This window comes from Brienomyrus brachyistius, chromosome 1 (assembly GCF_023856365.1).
Source record: "Brienomyrus brachyistius isolate T26 chromosome 1, BBRACH_0.4, whole genome shotgun sequence".
Taxonomy (NCBI): domain Eukaryota; kingdom Metazoa; phylum Chordata; class Actinopteri; order Osteoglossiformes; family Mormyridae; genus Brienomyrus; species Brienomyrus brachyistius.
The window spans coordinates 19,412,139-19,425,748 of NC_064533.1; the positions used below are offsets into that span (position 1 = coordinate 19,412,139).

At 46.7% G+C, this 13,610-nt stretch overlaps 1 protein-coding gene across 4 annotated transcripts; it reads left to right on the top strand.

Annotated features, from left to right (window-relative positions):
• Window positions 1-412: 412 nt before the first annotated feature.
• On the top strand, window positions 413-11,719 carry galnt11 (UDP-N-acetyl-alpha-D-galactosamine:polypeptide N-acetylgalactosaminyltransferase 11 (GalNAc-T11)). 4 transcript variants are annotated; one of them, XM_048969699.1, is made up of 14 exons: window positions 413-607; window positions 1,911-1,987; window positions 4,102-4,404; window positions 5,149-5,272; window positions 6,998-7,164; window positions 7,355-7,480; window positions 7,585-7,834; window positions 7,945-8,062; window positions 8,293-8,445; window positions 9,156-9,374; window positions 10,443-10,547; window positions 10,640-10,777; window positions 10,874-11,024; window positions 11,106-11,719. In XM_048969699.1, the coding sequence occupies exons 3-13, from the start codon at window positions 4,140-4,142 to the stop codon at window positions 11,003-11,005; spliced, it is 1,797 nt and encodes a 598-aa protein (XP_048825656.1). In that variant the 5' UTR covers window positions 413-607; window positions 1,911-1,987; window positions 4,102-4,139; the 3' UTR covers window positions 11,006-11,024; window positions 11,106-11,719. The 4 variants fall into 4 exon arrangements, with proteins under 4 accessions (XP_048825656.1, XP_048825648.1, XP_048825661.1 ...); XM_048969691.1 differs by having other exon boundaries at window positions 10,874-11,719; XM_048969704.1 differs by having other exon boundaries at window positions 1,940-1,987; window positions 10,874-11,719.
• Window positions 11,720-13,610: the final 1,891 nt, after the last annotated feature.

The following is a 13,610-nucleotide window of genomic DNA, read 5'->3' on the forward strand; positions in this document are numbered from 1 at the left end:
TATTAAAACATTCACAGGCTAATAATGATTAACTACAGCTGATAGCTTGTGCGTATAAAACCATTACCGCTGGATTGCTTTGCGTGAATAATTGTAACAAGTAAACCCATCCATCTATTCATTTTTGTACCCCCCTCCTTTCCTATTAAGCATCGCGGGGGGTCCGGAGCCTATCCCGAAAGCTACGAACGCAAGACGCGAAACGACCCAGGATGAGGCGCCTACCCATCGCAGACAAATAAACCTCGAATTGTTTTCCTTCTCAAGCACATTGCCAACGTGTGGTAGTGTTGGTAAAAAATCAGTAGGTCTCCGCATAAATAGCTTTGATTTTTGCTTTCTGATTGGTCCGAGGAACAGAGTATCCCATTGCTGATTGGGCGTCGCTGAGAAGGGCCAGCTATGACCGCTTCCGGAGTTGGCAGCGGGACTAGCAGATGGGGATGTGGTTGCGCTCTGGTGGTTGGTCACGGGATCCGCGGACTGCGCTTTATAGTACAACTGCTGTGCCGCTCGGAAAGTGCTCCGTGGTGTCCCCTCTCATCATTCCTTACGACTCAGTTGTCGCGATATAAACCGCTAGATTGGTGTCGATGTGCGTCTTCAGGTGAGCAGAAACGCCGTGTTGTTGATGATGAAGGTGCCGAAGCGCGTCCTATCATATCTCAGCAGCTGCTCGTTAGCTAGCTGGCTAAAATGAATCACCCTTCAGCCTTTTCGTCGCAGCCCCATCGGTCTATTTTCATTGATTTTCTTTTTATTTTCCATCGGAGATCACTCTGTTATGTCTTTTAACAGCTGACTTGCTTATAACTTTTGGGAACGTGGCTCTGTTTGTCAGATTTAGTAGTCTTTATTTAGTTGTCATATACCCCATTGGACAGTATCAGTCTGCTCTGATCCTGCAGCTTTTTAACACACTGCTGTTGTTTTGGTAGTTAGACTAGTCAAAGTGATAATATATATGCATGTAGCGCAGAAAATATCAACAATTTATTTCAGTGTATGTGTGTCATGACAGAAAAAGTGCCATCTGTTGCCAAGTACATGACATGTGTTTGGGATTATATAATAAAAAAATCGTCTACGTAAATACGCACAGATCAGGAAAGGGTATACATAAAGGTGTCAGTAATGGCTGTTTCTGGTTTTGATCCCATTTCCATGCTGAAGCTCTCGATCTTGCAAATGCTTTACATGTCTGCGTACGATATACCTCCTTTTGCAATAAAACTGATCGTTTACTATTAACTCAGCTGCCAGGTCAAACAGATTAAAGAAGTACAGGTCTGTATGTGGAGCAAAGTGGCGTTAATTTATTCTTAGCTTTGCCTTTAGAGAACCTCAAAGTCTGTGTCCCAGTTCTGCAAAATCTCCATCTGCAGTTTGAGACTTGTTTCCCTCCCTTTCAGCCTTTCCTTTAACTGCTTTCACATGTTGTATTTTAATCGCCAAAATCTGCACCGCGTCTTTTAAGACAGAAACCATTCAAAACTGACAGCTGCAGAGATGAAACTGAAATTGATTCCGTAGGAATTTATAAAATTTTCTGCACGTTTTTTTTAGTAAATATGCTGAAGTTGCCCCTGGTTTATAGCCATAGGTATACGGTGTGTTGCTGTTTTTAGTCTCTTTATATATGCTGGGATTATACGGTGTCAGTGCAAAGGTTGAGGACCGTCCAACTGCTAGTTAAATGAGTATCCCCCATGTTACTGAACAACAGGCTTTCAGCTTTAACGAGACTTCATTTCTATAGCGGTGGCCCAGGCCGTCATCTTCTCTTCTGCCTTTGAGCCTCTAATAACCACAGTTAATCCCTGAGGAATTTGAGCTCACCTTGATTTTGGAACTGATTTCCTGTTTTTGTGACGGTATCCTATGGTCTGGCTGTTACCAAACTACGGAAGATAAGTCACCTTATGCCCTCCCCACCCAGAAGACTTCACCTGAGGGCGCTTTGAAGACGGAGGAGGACAGATGAAGGGTGAGTAGCCTGTTTAGGCCCACCCTCCCCCACCCCTGCAACAGGACACCCCCCTGTCTCTGGCCTCCTTTCCAGTTGGTAAATCAATTCCTAGTAGTTGTTTTTTTTTCTGCCCTTAATGGAAGCACCTGTTTGGGGCCCGAGGGTGCGGTGGGGTTTGGACTCTGAAACCCTCTGCATGTGTTTCGGTGTGACGTAGCGTTTTGTCCGTGAACCACCGACCCTGCAATCCGGAATCTCCATGGCGATGGCACACGGAGGTGCTGGGCAGTGGGAATCTGGTAGTTCAGCAGATTTGTTAGAAGGTTAAAATATCGTTATTAGTTCTGCGTTCCTGTTTTCCGCACTGTGGGAATTCTCACCATGGCTGGCAGTTCCTGTGGGGCTGCAGGACATCTCCGTCTGCCAGCCGGGCCTCTGCTCAGACAGCTGGAGGCAGCGCCGTCCTCCTGTCTGCCCGGTGGGACGCTGCTGTCCTGGTGTCGCAGTGACCTCTAACTGTGATCATCCCCATGGTAGATTCAGGGTTCTATGTTGTGAGCCCCCTCCCCCCAGCCAGGTTCTGACAACTCCACCGCTTATTGCCACCCTGCCCCGCCACAAAGCTTTCTGTCAGCTGGGGAGGGGGAGTATCTATTTATTGACTGATGAGGGGCTAATTTGACTTTTTTTTTTTTTCTTCCTTGTTAGGGGAGTCTGTGTATGATGGTCTCTTTTTTAAAAACTGGACATTAAGGAAGTATAGAGCTCCAGTTCAAGGGTGCAGTGGGGGGGGGGGGGGGGGGGAGGGGGGTTCCAAGGGCCCCAAGGGCCCCAGAGGGACAGGGCACCTAAAACACTTGTAACATATGTGGGACCGCCAAACAATCCAGTTCATACTCATTCATGGGGGCTACTGTCTCCAGTGGCTCCCCATCTCCAGTCTTCCAGGGGTGAGAAGCAGGACCTGAAACCTGCCCAGTATGAACAGGGTGTTTCCAGCCTCACTAAAGCAGAACCCCCCCCCCCCCAAGTAGCACGCTGGGCCTTAATGCTCGAGAGCACATTTCCAAGTACCGTGTGACGTCTCCGCCATTGAGGCAATATTACATTTACATGCAAGCAGCAGGAGATGATGCAACTGAGAGCGCTGACAGCCACTGCTGATTGCATTCTGCTTTAATGCGACAGGGGGGTGATCAGCTGATAGATGGTAAAGTGATAGAAGTGATTAGTGGGGTCTGCAGGGGGAGCTTCTCCCTTGTTTGGTATCTGCAGATTGCCACTCAACAGCTGTCAGCTCAGAAATGACATTTTTAACATAATAATAATAATAATAAAATAATTATAGGTTACATTCATATAGCGCATTTCATAATGTCAGTCGCTTTACAGGAAACCAAAAAAAAATAAAAAATCAGTAATCAGGAACAGACAGTAGAGAAATGTTCATAGAAGAGAAATATCTTTAGTTCAGATTTGAAGGAAGTGAAAGAAGAGCAGTCGGAGAGATTGTGGAAGAGAGTTCTACAGTTTGGGGGCCATAGTGATGAAGGAGCTGCCCCCCCATGGTGGAAAGTCTGATGCATGAAACGGCGAGGAGATTTTTAGGGGATCTCAGGGAGAGAGAGGGTGAGTCGAGAGAGGAGCAAGGTTATGCAGAGCTTTAAAAGTGAGAAGCAATATTTTGAATTTCATCCGAGACTGAACCGGTAGCCGTGATGGGGGGAGGGGGGTAATGGTACTTGCACAAAGGTGAAGAGACAGGTGGGAGGGTGGAGATGCTAATGGCGTTAGCTATAGCTATAGCTATAATCCTCCAGCTGACGGGGGTGTTTTAAAAGGGGGGCGTGCTGGGCAGAGTGCTGCCCTGATCAGAGATGTGCCTGTCGCTTACCACCGTCCCCGGGGCCCCTCTGGTCCACCGCCCATGTTTTCGCTTCAGCACTGTGGACTGATTGTGGCGCTGTAGATCCATATGTGCGGTTTCCAGGCTGTAAAGCCCCCGCGCCCCCCCATTCCCCCTGCCAGCACTAAGGGGGCCCCATCGCAGCACAAACGAGGCACTGTTCTCACACCCGAGGGCCCCTCTGCTCCGTGGTGGGTAGCCCTGACCCTTTGGCCCCCCCCTGCAGGGCCCTGAGCGTGCCGCTCCAGCGATGCCAGGGCAACCATGGGCAGTGTCACGCTGCGTTATTTCTGCTACGGCTGCCTCTTCACGTCGGCCACCTGGTCCGTCCTTCTCTTCGTCTACTTCAACCTCAGCCATGATGGCCAGGCCCTTGGGAGTGCCCCTGCTCCGGGGGTCCGGCCCTGGGGCTCCCAGCACCGATTCCAACCCCGCTTCACGCGCTGGCCCGGGCACGAGCCTCGCCCCAATGACCCCCGCAAGGTTCCAGCGGGCAAGCAGAGGACAGCTGAGCTCTCGCCAGAGATGGGTAGGTGCTGACTACATTTTTAAGGGGTTAACAGTTAGCACCTGGACTGACACCCCAAAGTCTGTTTCATTCATTAATGAAATTTAAGGTGAAGGTTAAATCCTTCTTCTGTTGTACCTTTAATCCATGTCTGTGATCTGGAAACGCTATCTGTATCAGTCTTAAATGATCCCAGCTGATGATGGTAATCCAATGTCTGCAGTGTGTTTGGGACTTGGGATCAATTCCATCGATTTAGGATCAGCACCTGGCACTTTGCATCTGAGTCTGGGGTGATGGGGCTGGTTTCAGGCTTTAGCCTGAAGTAGAACCGCTGCTCTTTAATAAGGGTGCAGGTGCTTTTTAATTAAAATGTAAGAAATCTAAAATTAAAACGCTGTTTATCAGAATCCCCCAGGTGGTCTGATACAGTCACATCTTGAAATGTCATGAGAAGAAATCATTTTACTTGGGGGAGGTGAATGGGAGGCGCATGTGTTGGGGTTGTCACCAAGCGGTCATTTACATTTACAGGATTTGGCAGACGCCCTTAGCCAGAGCGACTTACATAAGTGCTTCGAGACTCTGCAATGAATTTCCGATGCTAGCTCAATAAGGACCCAAGCTATGAATACTATCTCTGAGAACTCCATTGAGTAGTGCAGAATTTTTTTTTTTTTTTTTTTTTATTTAAAAAAAAACACACCAGACCAAACACACGTGGTCATGTGACCACGTGCGGCGGCCTGCTTTTCTCGCTGTCAGGCATGATCTTCAATGAGCAGGACCAGGAAGTCCGGGACGAGGGCTACCACAAGCATGCGTTCAACATGCTGATCAGCAATCGTCTGGGCTACCACCGGGACCTCCCCGACACCCGCAACGGGAAGTGAGTGGGGGGATCACGCTATTCCGGAAGGTCAATTGCTGAGTGCTTTAGTTAGAGTGACATCTAAATTTACAATATTCTACTGATGAAATGGGATAGATACATACCACAAGAAATTATATACATGTTGGGGAAAAAGCAGTAAAAGAGGATTGTTTACAAGCATTACAATTTCACGATGAGAAAATGGAAATGATGCTCCCAATTGACCAACGAGATCAAACTCCGGAACAGACGAAAGGGACAAATAACAGCCCAGTCTGCTTTGGTCACTCATCCCAAAAATGTCTCGCAAACTTCTATTAAAAAACACCTCACAACTTCAGAACTCAGAACCTCAGGGTACTCAAGATACACTATATGGACAAAAGTATTGGCACACACCTCTTAATCATTGAATTTTGGTGTTTCATTCAGACCCATTGCCACAAGTGTATAAAGTCAAGCATCTAGTCATGCAATCAGGTTTACAAACATTTGTGAAAGAATGGGTCGTTCTGAAGAGCTCAGTGAATTCAAGCATGGTGCTGTCATAGGATGCCACCTTTGCAATAAGTCAGTTTGTGAAATTTCTTCCCTGCTAAATATTCTATGGTCAACTGTATGTGGTATTATTGCAAATTAGAAGCGTTTAGGAACAACAGAAACTCAGCCATGAAGTGGCAGACCATGCAAAGTAACAGAGCGGGTCAACAAGTGCTGAGGTGCATAGTACGTAACAGTCATCAAAGCTTTGTTGACTCAATAACTGCAGAGTTCCAAACTTCCTCTGGCATTAACCACAAAAACTGTGCACCCGGAGGTTCATGGAATGGGCTTCCATGGCCGAGCAGCTGCATGCAAGCTTCACCAAGCACAATGCGAAGTGTTGGATGGAGTGATGTAAAGCACGTCACCACTGGACTCTGGAGCAGTGGAAATGTGTTCTGTGGAGTGACAAATCACACACTCTGTCTGATGGATGAGTGTGGGTTTGGCAGATGTCAGGAGAACGTTACCTGCCTGCCTGCATTGTGCCAGCTGTATAGTTTGGTGGAGGAGGGATAATGGTATGGGGTTGTTTTTCAGGGGTTGGGCTGGGTCCCTTAGTTCCAGTGAAATGAACCCTTAATGCTTCAGCATACCAAGACACTTTGGAAAATTCTGTGCTTCCAATTTTGTGGGAACATTTTGCGGAAGGCCCTTTTCTGTTCCAGCATGACTGTGCCCCAGTGCACAAAGCAAGGTCCATAAAGGCATGGTTGGGTGGGTTTGGTATGGAAGAACTTGACTGGCTCACACAGAGCCCTGACCTCAATTCCAACAAAAACCATTGGGACACACTACAATGGAGACTGGGAGCCAGGCCTTCAAGTCCAACATCATGGGCTGACCTCACAAATGATGTTCTAGATGAATGAGCAAAAATGATCAGACACACTCCAAAATCCCAGAATAGTGGGAGCTGTTATAGCTGCAAAGGGGGGACCAACTCCATATGGATGCCAATGGATTTAGAATGGGATGTCATAAAGGTGTAATGGCCAGGTGTCCCAATACTTTTGTCCATATAGTTTAACTAGGACAGCGCCCCCACCCCCAGCCTTTTGGGACATGTACTAACAAGTATGCCAACTAAGTAAGGGGAGAAGACAAGTATAAACTTTCAGTGAATTAACATTGTCATGCTTCATTTGGGGGGGGGAGCAGGAACTGGACACTGACCTTTGACCCCTCAACCGACAGGTGCAAAGAGGTGGTATACCCCCCTTCGCTGCCTAGTGCCAGTGTGGTGATCTGCTTCTTCAATGAGGCGCTCTCGGCCTTACTGCGCACCGTGCACAGCGTGCTGGACCGCACCCCTGCATACCTTCTGCACGAGATCGTACTGGTGGATGACGACAGCGAGCTGGGCAAGTGTCCTTCCCAGCATGGCTAGGGACAGAAACAACACCAGTGATTTAAAAGAAACTGTAGTGGGAGAAAGAGAAGGAGAGATTAGGTTTCTGTGTCTGTCCCAGAGGGCATTTGATCTTTTTATTTAATGCCCATGGGTGGCCCCAATAATGTTCACCCCTGGTCTGTCATCCTGTGCTTTCACAGCCGACCTGAAGGGGGAGCTGGATGCCTACATCGAGCAGAACCTGCAGGGGAAGGTCAAGCTGGTGCGTAACGAGAAGCGGGAGGGTCTGATCAGGGGGCGGATGGTCGGCGCCTCCCACACCACAGGTGACTCTCCATCTGCCATCTTCAAACGGCTGGTGGTGGTCATAGGCCCGAATAAGCGCCATCTCTAGTTTTGATTGGACGGATTTGACATTGTCCTGCAACAGGGGAAGTGCTGGTCTTCCTGGACAGTCACTGTGAGGTGAACGAAATGTGGCTGCAGCCGCTGCTGGCACCCATCAAGGAGGACCGGCGTACGGTCGTGTGCCCTGTCATCGACATCATTAGCGCCGACACGCTGGTTTACAGCCCCTCCCCCATTGTGAGGGGGGGCTTCAACTGGGGTCTGCATTTCAAGTGGGATCCCGTACCTCCATCAGACCTAAACAGCCCAGATGGGGCTGTTGCCCCTATCAGGTACAAGTGGTCCATTCGCCTGTATATTAAAAGTCCATTTTGCGATGTGGTAATGTCATCCAGTTCTGTGGCTGGAGCAACTAACCGTCAGTCTGGAATTATTCTGGCAGGTCTCCAACAATGGCAGGAGGTCTGTTTGCGATGGACAGGAATTATTTCAACGAGCTGGGCCAGTATGACAGCGGCATGGACATCTGGGGTGGAGAGAACCTGGAGATCTCCTTCAGGGTAAGGAGGACGCTGTCCTTCCTTCCCCTGCCGGTGTTCACGTATAACAGCCCCGGAGAGACACCACCAGTGGCAAATGCGGATTCCTTGGGTCGTGAATGTACAGTTAGTCCAGTTTAGGTTCCCCACGATAAAGCTGGAGCTGTGTGAGAATCCAGGGCAACCGTGAGTGCTTGGAATGGGGGGGATCGGTTGCTCAGTGTCCTGACCTGGTTGCCGGCTCCTCGCAGATCTGGATGTGTGGGGGTCAGCTGCTGATCATCCCCTGCTCACGTGTGGGACACATATTCCGCAAGAGGCGGCCCTATGGCTCCCCTGGTGGTCAGGACACCATGGCGCACAACTCGCTACGGCTGGCCCACGTGTGGATGGATGAGTACAAGGTACTAGCAGGTCGCTAACTGAATGGGGGGATAGGAATAGACACCAGGTGGGGGTTAAGCTCTGCCCTCAGTATTTATGCCACATTAGATGGTGCTGGGGAGTGAGCTTGGTGCACGCTGGGATTGTAGTTCTTAGCACATTGGGATTTGCTGAAACTTCATGTACCACATCTGCCCTTTATTTCATCAGAAAGGTGCTTATTTAATTTACTTTCCCAAGACCCGGAATAGCTAACCCACTTAATGTAGGAACAGAGTGCTCTTGGTCTCTCTCCCTCTCTTTAATTTGGCCTGAGGGTGATTGTTCACCCCAAACATTCTGTTCTTGTTTCATCAGCCTGTTTTCAGGAGGCAAAAGTTGGTAAAACAGAAATAAAATATTAAGGACTGCTAATATATCACTGCCTTTAATGGGTGAAGTTGACTTCCAATCGCAAGCCAGCACGGCACCCAGGAAGACAACCAACCTGCCAGAGGGGTTACTAAGTGCTAACTGTGATGTAATTTTGCTGGCTAAGTTGACTGAGAAGAGGGATTTTTAGCAAATGGCTAAAAATATTAAGTGTAATAGATTACTACAGAGCCTTATGCTGCTTTGAGTGCTGGATGTATTAATGTTGTTCAATGTGGACATGGATGAATCTGGGCCTAGAGAATCAGTTCTACCACGTGATTAAGGAATCACTCCTTCCTGCCCTTTGGCCAATCAGGAACAGTACTTTGCCCTGCGCCCAGAGCTGAGGACCCGTAGCTATGGCGACATCAGTGAGCGGCTGGCCGTGAGGCAGCGGCTGCGGTGCCACTCCTTCAAGTGGTACCTGGACCACGTGTACCCCGAGATGCAGGCAGCGGACGCACGTGGCAAGGCCCAGCAGCCTGTCTTTCTCAACAAGGGCCTGAGGAGGCCCAAGGTCCTGCAGCGGGGACGGGTAAGGCTGCCCCCTGTTGGTGTGGAAGAATGTTGACGCGTCCAACCTCTGTCCATCCACAGGAACCTGCTGATGACATCACCATGGCTTCCCCCACAACGGTTCCTGCCACAAAGCCTTTGAAACTGTGACTTGCATTTAAATTAATACAAATGCCTCATTCCGTAACCCCCCCCCCCCCCCCCCCAATATTGTCTGTATGTTCATGACTTGGTATCGAAGTTTAGCCTATTGCTTACAAATCCAGATCGGTCATGAAAGCCGTATCTGTGATGTGATTGGGCCCCTGCATCCAATCATAAGACCGATGATAGTCACCTGTGATATGAAAACTATTAAATTAAGTGATGCGTCTAAAGGGTGTTCAGCAGAAGGTCAACAATTCTTTATCGATATGAACAGCAGGTGGCAGTGTGGCACACACTAACCAGGTGCAATAAATTTCAGTGCTTATTTGGCATGAACTGGTTGGGGGGTCTTTTGTATGTGTGCCAGGGTAGGTAGGTAGTGTGAACACAGACCAAGAAGGATCAATAACCGAAATGGCCATAAGCTAAATGGTCAGAAACATTTAAAATGCTTAAAAAAAGATTCAAGTACTTAGAAGCCCCTTTGCTACAGATGCATGTACTGGCAGTAACCAGATTGCATTAATGTTCAAGGAATAGAGCCATTCAATTGAGCAGCACAAATGAAATATAATTAATCATGAAATTATAACAATTCAATGTATCCTCTAAGGAGCACCGTGCAGATTTGCCTGGCTCTGCACACTAGCACATGTTCAGTGCCACACGCTGCAAGGACTACAGTGATGTCACCAATGTGATGTCACTCAGTGATGAAAGGAGACCAGACCCAGCCGGCCAATCAGGAGGCATTTATACTATGATTCACAGCTCTGAGTCCTCCCACTGACGTGCAGTATCAGGATAAAACATGCCCGAAGGCCAGCTGACACTGTTTAATGTGATCCTTTCTCCATATAAATGTTGAAGCTGCTGTTCATCTGGCTTCCCTTCTTATCTGAAGTGTTGATCCCGCCTCCCCCCACCCTCCTGTCCCCAGCTCCGAAACTTGCAGGCCAATAAGTGTCTGGTGGCCCAGGGCCGACCCAGTCAGAAGGGGGGGATCGTGGTCTTGAGGGACTGTCACCCCAGCGACCCTGAGCAGGTAGTGCCCCGCATCCCAATGGCCTTCTGTATGTGTTGCCATGGAAACTGTCCTGCCAGCTTGTGAGGCCACGCCTCTGCTACCGCCCACAGGAGTGGGCGTATGACGAGGAGCAGGAGCTGATCCTGGCGGGCCTCCTGTGCCTGGACGTGTCCGAGGTGCGTTCCTCAGACCCACCACGGCTCATGAAGTGTCACGGCTCGGGCGGCTCGCAGCAGTGGACTCTGGGGGTAAGTGGCCGTGGGCTCCGCCCACTCCAGCCCTCCATCTTACAAACACCAACTGTTGAACACACAGGTAATGCACGTTTTTCTTTTACCTTCCAGAAGAGCAACCGCCTGTACCAGGTTTCCGTTGGCCAGTGTCTCGCTGCGGTCGACCCCCTCAGCCATAAAGGCTACGTTGCCATGGCGATATGCAACGGCTCAGAGTCCCAGCAGTGGCAACTGGAAGACTGAGCTATGGCGGGAACAGGAAGTGAGTGAGCGTGTGTGTGTGTGTGTGTGTGTGGGGGGGGTCATAATTGATGGCCACTCACTGATGAAGCATTCTGCACAGGCCTGGGGACCTCTGTGGGGGGTCAGTTGCAGTGGGGAGGCTCCTTCCAACAAGTCCGTGGATGTCAGCTGACCGTAAATCTCTCGTGTGCATCAGTGTGTGGGCTGTCTTAATTTTGTAGTTTTAATTTTTAAAATCCTATAAAGCCTGAATTTTATAATTTAGCACATTAAGGTTTTCAGATTTTCTCCCCGACTGAAAAGGTGTTATCCTAAGGCTTGGCTTTAAAAACGCGATAGATCACTCATTTGATGCCAAATAAAAATCTTTTTTTTCTTTTTTTTTTATGGGCATTGGTTAATTTTTTATGAAGTGTCAAGTTTTAGAGGTTTTGGAAATTAATGCTTTTAATGTGTCACCATTAATTAGAATGACTCCGATGTCCATTAATGGTAGAGAACTGTTACTCTGTGTAATGAGTGTATAGCTTGGTGAGGGTTTGTGGAATTTCACATGCTAAGATTTTAATGAGACGTTTTGAACGTGAAACATTTTTTGTAACAAAGTGACATGCAGTATTAGTCTCCATAAGTGTGAATGTATCAGGTTTCTGTGCAGGTACATTCAGATCATCTTGTTAAATCCAGAAAAATAAAGATTTTAACTGAACATAACTGCCTGTGCATTTTGGCTGAGAGAACACTCACAATCCACATGTCTGTTACACACAGTCATTTACAAAGGACTAAGTGTAGCCATAACAAGCCCACTGTTTAAACCTGTACTTCAGCGTTTCTCCGCCCAGTCCATACCCATTGCTCCATTCACAGCTACAAGCCAATCAAGAACAATTACAGGTGTGCTGGGAACTAGGCGAGAGCAAAAATGTGGACTGGGCTGATAAACACTGGCAAAAACATGTGGTTGGCATTACCTATAGTAAGTTAACAGTATATCGTCTCTAACTGAAACTATGTACATTAATATGGTGCAAAGACTGAAGATTGTTCTTCACTTGTACACCTGACACTTAAGTCACGGACAAACGGGGAGTAACACAGTTATGTAAAATATTTATTTTTTGTAAATGCTTCTAAATCTGGTTTCACAAACTCCAAACCCCATGACACACTATACTTCAAAAAAGGCTTTTTTTTCTTTTTTTAAACGTAACATTCTACTACTAAAGAAAAGAGGACAAATACTGGTAAGAGGTTGGAATATCATACAAGAAGAAAAAATATATCCAAGAAACAATTACAGCTATCTCAGGAAAATATATATACACAATTGATTCTTCTGAAAGGTAAAAATACATCATGCGATATTTAGTTCAAGACTGTCTAAATATACCAACTGTTGTACAAGCCACTGAAGTTGCGCACAGACAAAAAAATGAGTTCTCTTCATGTCAAACTGGTTTATAAATCGTCAGTACCAGAATCTGCAAAAAAATCGTTCAGTCTGTCATAACGTCAAGACTAGACAGTGCAGGTGTTTTCCTTAGATGTAAACAAAATAAAAGGGGGAAAAAAAAAAAAACAATGTTCTGCTTATAAATCAAACTTCAGGGACCTGTTAGCAAACGCTCGCTTTCCAAGCACCTATTGAATGATACATTGCTTTTATCTGTATGATCTGGATGTTAAAAAAAACTATTGATGACTACAAGTTAAAAAGATTCACCATCTGGGAGATTTCATTAAAAAACAAAAAAAATCATAATTCACAGTCATCACTAGTTCTAAACGCAAACCTGATTAACAGTAAGGATGTCACTGATTTCTTCCTGATTGGCCTGAATCAATTCATAACACAAAGGCCTAACAATCTTAATCGACCGTAAGGGGAAATCATTTAAGTGGTCAAAAAGAAACTCGGATCACAACAATACTAAATTCTACATACAACAAAAATACTTCTGATTTTTTGTTACTTACATATTCTGTACATATTTATACAGTGTTTGTATATATACTCTCAAAGAAATTATGACATCCTTTAAATAATTTCTCAAAAAAAAAAAAAAAAAAAAAAATACGTCATCCAAACAGCTGTGAAGTTAAGGTAGCATTTGGTCAATAATTTCTATATGTTCTTTAGACAGTTTTAGACTTTTCAAATATTTACACTTTGTACAGGAATCACAGGGTGTAAGGACCCTTCAGGCACACCAGTGGCAGATCGACTTCCTGCTCACGTTTACGTCGATTTTAAAAATAGCTTAATTCAATTACTCAACAATAAATACAAAAAAGACTTATTTTACAGAAACCAAAAACAAAAAAAAAAAAGAAAAATAAACTGACTCATGGAATCAAGTATTTTAAATTGATTTTTAGTGCAAGTACAGGTTCCCTTAGTGCTGTCGTTATGGAAGCCAGCCCCATACATTCCTCAGTCAGTGATGCCTACGACAATCACACGCATCTCGTATGTGTGTGTGTATATCGATCCGAAACGCAGAGGGCCTGCCCCTAAACAACGAAATAAGGCGATGGACAGCACAGTACCCCCCCCCTGAGCGCTGGTGAATTCAGTCCCCCCCCCACCCACCCCCCCCAA

Excerpts from the sequence above, each read along its gene's own strand:
- galnt11 (XM_048969691.1), top strand. The coding sequence starts at position 4,140 with ATGGGCAGTGTCACGCTGCGTTATTTCTGCTACGGCTGCCTCTTCACG. Across the intron at positions 8,063-8,292 it reads ACCTGGAGATCTCCTTCAGG|ATCTGGATGTGTGGGGGTCA; the intron begins GTAAGGAGGACG and ends GGCTCCTCGCAG. Across the intron at positions 9,375-10,442 it reads AGGTCCTGCAGCGGGGACGG|CTCCGAAACTTGCAGGCCAA; the intron begins GTAAGGCTGCCC and ends TCCTGTCCCCAG.